This window comes from Oncorhynchus mykiss, chromosome 25 (assembly GCF_057628025.1).
Source record: "Oncorhynchus mykiss isolate SJ-2025 chromosome 25, ASM5762802v1, whole genome shotgun sequence".
Classification (NCBI taxonomy): domain Eukaryota; kingdom Metazoa; phylum Chordata; class Actinopteri; order Salmoniformes; family Salmonidae; genus Oncorhynchus; species Oncorhynchus mykiss.
The window spans coordinates 87,151,501-87,157,500 of NC_143046.1; the positions used below are offsets into that span (position 1 = coordinate 87,151,501).

At 45.8% G+C, this 6,000-nt stretch overlaps 1 protein-coding gene across 1 annotated transcript in view; it reads right to left on the reverse strand.

The window, feature by feature from the left end:
* The window catches only part of ect2l (epithelial cell transforming 2 like), a 30,657-nt gene that overhangs the window by 4,089 nt on the left and 20,568 nt on the right, over positions 1-6,000 (reverse strand). The window contains exons 15-19 of the mRNA XM_090221352.1: positions 5,648-5,723; positions 4,476-4,632; positions 2,242-2,307; positions 606-694; positions 337-509 (exon numbers count right to left, since the gene is read on the reverse strand). Coding sequence (XP_090077478.1) covers positions 337-509; positions 606-694; positions 2,242-2,307; positions 4,476-4,632; positions 5,648-5,723 — 561 coding nt within the window. The remainder of the gene's footprint in view (positions 1-336; positions 510-605; positions 695-2,241; positions 2,308-4,475; positions 4,633-5,647; positions 5,724-6,000) is intronic.

Here is a 6,000-nt window from a genome sequence, read left to right on the forward strand (position 1 = left end):
TCATTATTTTTATGATTTTCTACATTGTAGAATAATAGTGAAGACATCAAAACTATGAAATAACACATATGGAATCATTTAGTAACCAAAAAAAGTGTTAAACAAATCAAAATATATTTTATATTTGAGATTCTTCAAAGTAGCCACCATTTGACTTCAACAGCTTTGCACACTCTTGGCATTCATAGTTTTGATGTCTTCACTATTATTGTACAATGCAGAAAATAGTAAAAAAAAAAAAAAAAAACTTGAATGAGTAGGTGTGTCCAAACTTTTGACTGGTACTGTATTTGTGTGTGTGTGTGTGTGTGTGTGTGTGTGTGTGTGTGTACTCACAGCGCGTGTCTGTGATCTCTCTGAGGGTGAGGCTGTGCAGGGCGACAGAGGCCAGGAAGGTGTGTGTGTCGCAGTGTGTGTGTGTGAAGGGTCGGTGACACACATTCCTCTCGGTCAGAACCAGTGCGTCGTTGAACAAGAACAGACCCACGTCAGAAACGTGTTCATACATCCTGTCACACACACACACACACAAGCAGACACTGTTAGTATCACACACAGATGAGAATACAGACATATTCACATCAAAGGTTATCGAGTGGTCTTACCTGAGTGAGGCTGTGATGTCATCACTGGGGCATCGAAGCAGAGCCGCGTCCTGAGTGGTGATTAGCTGTCTGCCCCCCTCACACAAGTTCTACACACACACACACACACACACACACACACACACACACACATATGAATATCTAGACAAAACTTGATCAAATCACAAAATGTACTTTTTACTGAGACAGTGGAGCATGGATTCCCAAAATGTGGCCCCTATTTTATTTTTTATTTTTTTACCTTTATTTAACTAGTCAGTTAAAATAAAAACAAATTCTTATTTTCAATGACTGCCCCTGAACTGCCTGTTCAGGGGCAGAACGACAGATTTGGGAAAATTGACCGATGCTTTAAGATAATTAAGAGAACAGTTCAGTTTAAGATGAGAATTTTGGCAAACTAAAAGACAGCCCTGAGTATTTTAATTGTCTTCTCTTTACAGCAGGAGCCATTTGATTTCCAATCTATGTTTTTCCGCGATTGTATTTTGAACTATTACGATATGCCTGGCTGGAAGTCTCTACTTTTCACTGACAGTCAACAGTCACAACTTAATAATTATCTATTTGGTATTTTGCCCTTCAGGCTGCCCAAATTTCAAAACAATTCCCAGCTTATATTTTTTAAAGAAGCTAATGATCCACATCTCCTTCTCATAGAGTTGATCAGGCTGTTGATTGTGGCCTGTGGATGTTGTCCCACTCCTCTTCAATGGCTGTTTTGAAGTTGCTGGATATTGGTGGGAACTGGAACACGCTGTCGTACACGTCGATCCAGAGCATCCCAAACATGCTCATTGGGTGACATGTCTGGTGAGTATTCAGGCCATGGAAGAACTGGGACATTTTCAGCTTCCAGGAATTGTGTACAGATCCTTGTGACATGGGGCCTTGCATTATCATGCTGAAACATGAGGTGATGGTGGTGGATGAATGGAACAACAATGGGCTTCAGGATCTCATCACGGTATCTCTGTGTATTCAAATTTCCATCGATAAAATGCAATTGTATTTGTTGTCTGTAGCTTATGCCTGCCCATACCATAACCCCACCACCACCATTGGGAACTCTGTTCACAACATTGACATCAGCAAATCGCTCGCCCACACGACACTGTCTGCCATCTGCCTGGTACAGTTAAAACCGTGATTCATCTGTAAAGAGCACATCTCCAGCGTGCCAGTGGCCATCGAAGGTGATCATTTCCCCACTGAAGTCGGTTACGACGCCGAACTACAGTCGGGTCGAAACCCTGGTGAGGATGACGAGCACACAGATGAGCTTCCTGAGACGATTTCTGCTTGTGCAGAAATTCTACGGTTGTGCAAACCCACGATTTTTAATAACTTAAAGTCTAAAAAACTTAGTAAAGTCTTAAAACTTAGTCCACTTAATCCACTGTTTGTAATAGATTGTAGTTTTGGGAACAGAAAACTGTATTGAGATCAAAATGTTTAATTGATGAAAACATTTGCAGTGTCGGCCAAAATGCATCTCAGTTCCATCTTCTCCCACTGTCGGCCACTGGGCTTCCTCTCACCACCATATTTGGTAGTGAGTGGAAACGCCAACCGGATGTCTCACATTTATACATCCAGTGACATATCTGCCTCATTGTTCTATCTTTGGTCTTACTGGACAGCCCCGGATCTGTCGCTGGGTCTCCTGCATCCTTGTGGCTTTCTCTGAGTTCCTCTTCAGCTGAGAAAAAGAGAGAGAGAGAGACAGAGACAGAAAAAAGAGAGAGAGAGAGAGAAGTTAATAATATAATTCAGACTGAAGGGTTTGGTCAGGAGTGGTGTGTCTGTGTCAGTGGTTCCTCCTATAAAGGGTTGTGTTATACTGCAGCTCACCTTTTCGTGCTGCTGCAGCATTCTGTGGCACGTTATCTAATTCTCAGCCATTTTTTCTGTTACTGTCCTTGTAAATAGGAATTTGTTCTTAACTGATTCCATATGTGTGATTTCATAGTTGCGATGTCTTCACTAAAATCCTGGAATGAGTAGGTGTGTCCAAACTTTTGACTGGTACGGAAAATGATGGTCGTCAGAGCTTTATGTATCGGCCTCACAGCCTTCGTCAGAGCTTTACATATCGGCCTCAAGGCCTTCGTCAGAGCTTTACATATCGGCCTCATGGCCTTCGTCAGAGCTTTATGTATCGGCCTCATGGCCTTCGTCAGAGCTTTACATATCGGCCTCACGGCCTTCGTCAGAGCTTTACATATCGGCCTCACGGCCTTCGTCATAGCTTTACATATCGGCCTCAAGGCCTTCGTCAGAGCTTTACATATCGGCCTCATGGCCTTCGTCAGAGCTTTATGTATCGGCCTCATGGCCTTCGTCAGAGCTTTACGTATCGACCTCACAGCCTTCGTCAGAGCTTTATGTATCGGCCTCACGGCCTTAGTCAGAGCTTTACATATCGGCCTCATGGTCTTCGTCAGGGCTTTACATATCTGGGTATCGGCCTCATGGTCTTAGTCAGAGCTTTACATATCGGCCTCATGGCCTTCGTCAGAGCTTTACGTATCGGCCTCATGGCCTTCGTCAGAGCTTTACATATCGGCCTCACGGCCTTAGTCAGAGCTTTACATATCAGCCTCACGGCCTTAGTCAGAGCATTATGTATCGGCCTCACGGCCTTAGTCAGAGCTTTACATATCGGCCTCATGGCCTTAGTCAGAGCTTTACATATCGGCCTCATGGCCTTAGTCAGAGCTTTACATATCGGCCTCACGGCCTTAGTCAGAGCTTTACATATCGGCCTCATGGCCTTAGTCAGAGCTTTACATATCAGCCTCACGGCCTTAGTCAGAGCTTTACATATCGGCCTCATGGCCTTAGTCAGAGCTTTACATATCGGCCTCACGGCCTTAGTCAGAGCATTATGTATCGGCCTCACGGCCTTAGTCAGAGCTTTACATATCGACCTCATGGCCTTAGTCAGAGCTTTATGTATCAGCCTCACAGCCTTAGTCAGAGCTTTAGGTATCGGCCTCATGGCCTTAGTCAGAGCTTTACATATCAGCCTCACAGCCTTCGTCAGAGCTTTACGTATCGACCTCACAGCCTTCGTCAGAGCTTTATGTATCGGCCTCACGTCCTTCGTCAGAGCTTTAGGTATCGGCCTCATGGCCTTCGTCACAGCTTTATGTATCGGCCTCATGGCCTTCGTCACAGCTTTACGTATCGGCCTCATGGCCTTCGTCAGAGCTTTACATATCGGCCTCATGGCCTTCGTCAGAGCTTTACGTATTGGCCTCATGGCCTTAGTCAGAGCTTTACGTATCGGCCTCAAGGCCTTCATCAGAACTTTATGTATCAGCCTCACGGCCTTCATCAGAGCTTTATGTATCGGCCTCACGGCCTTCATCAAAGCTTTATGTATCGGCCTCACGGCCTTCATCAGAGCTTTATGTATCGGCCTCACGGCCTTCATCAGAGCTTTATGTATCGGCCTCACGGCCTTCGTCAGAGCTTTATGTATCGGCCTCACGGCCTTCGTCAGAGCTTTATGTATCGGCCTCACGGCCTTCATCAGAGCTTTATGTATCGGCCTCACGGCCTTCATCAAAGCTTTATGTATCGGCCTCACGGCCTTCATCAAAGCTTTTATGTATCGGCCTCACGGCCTTCGTCAGAGCTTTCGGGAGTTTTTTAAAATTAGTACCCTTATGTAGACTTAGCCCCACCCACATCCGTTCCACACATCAAAAGGGGTTGGAGTCGAGGGAGAACAAATAGGTGCTACTAAATATAACAATATACATTTCATAAATATTAGAATAAAAAGTTTACATAAAACGTATTAAACACGTCTGTAAAACCACAACGAGGACATCAAACCTGCTTATGTTTGTGTTCTACCTTGCGTATGAAGTCCCTGTAGTGGGTGAGTTTGTCCAATACGCCAGACAGCTGTGTGTGATCCGAGTGTTGAGAGACTGTGTGTAGAGACAGCGCCTGCAGCAGAGTTACATACTCCTCCATACGCCACACTGGACACAGCAACAGCTCCTGCAGACTACACCAACACACACCAACACACATACACACAACCCAGAGCTCTAGAGTCCCAGACTAACAACCCAGAGCTTTAGAGTCCCCCACTAACAACCCAGAGCTCTAGAGTCCCACACTAACAACCCAGAGCTTTAGAGTCCCACACTAAAACCCAGAGCTCTAGAGTCCCAGACTAACATCCTAGAGCTTTAGAGTCCCACACTAACAACCCAGAGCTCTAGAGTCCCTCACTAACAACCCAGAGCTTTAGAGTCCCACACTAAAACCCAGAGCTCTAGAGTCCCAGACTAACAACCCAGAGCTTTAGAGTCCACAGAGCTCTAGAGTCTCACACTAACAACCCAGAGCTCTAGAGTCCCAGACTAACAACCCAGAGCTTTAGAGTCTCCCACTAACAACCCAGAGCTTTAGAGTCTCCCACTAACAACCCAGAGCTTTAGAGTCTCCCACTAACAACCCAGAGCTTTAGAGTCTCCCACTAACAACCCAGAGCTTTAGAGTCCCAGACTAACAACCCAGAGCTTTAGAGTCCCAGACTAACAACCCAGAGCTTTAGAGTCCCAGACTAACAACCCAGAGCTTTAGAGTCCCCAGAGCTCTAGAGTCTCACACTAACAACCCAGAGCTCTAGAGTCCCAGACTAACAACCCAGAGCTTTAGTCTCCCACTAACAACCCAGAGCTTTAGAGTCTCCCACTAACAACCCAGAGCTTTAGAGTCTCCCACTAACAACCCAGAGCTTTAGAGTCTCCCACTAACAACCCAGAGCTTTAGAGTCCCAGACTAACAACCCAGAGCTTTAGAGTCCCCCACTAACAACCCAGAGCTCTAGAGTCCCCCACTAACAACCTAGAGCTTTAGAGTCCCACACTAACAACCTAGAGCTTTAGAGTCCCCCACTAACAACCTAGAGCTCTAGAGTCCCCCACTAACAACCCAGAGCTTTAGAGTCCCACACTAACAACCCAGAGCTTTGGAGTCCCAGACTAACAACCCAGAGTCCCACACTAACATACCTCAGCATGTGAGTCTCCAGGGTTCTGTCTTGTCTCTTTAGGAAAGCTCGGAAAGCAGGGTTCATCTCTCTGCACTGCAACACAAAACACACACATACAATACACAAACACCTGTGTGTGAAGGGGAATGAGAATGAGACAGAGAGAGATTGAGACAGAGATAGTTAGAGAAGAGAGAGAGAGAGAGACAGAGACAGAGAGACACAGAGAGTCACAGAGAGAGCGAGAGAGAGAGAGATTAGAGACAGAGAGGTAGAGATAGAGAGGTAGAGACAGAGAGAGAGACAGAGAGAGAGACAGAGAGAGAGAGAGAGAGAGAGAGAGAGACAGAGACAGAGAGACACAGAGAGTCA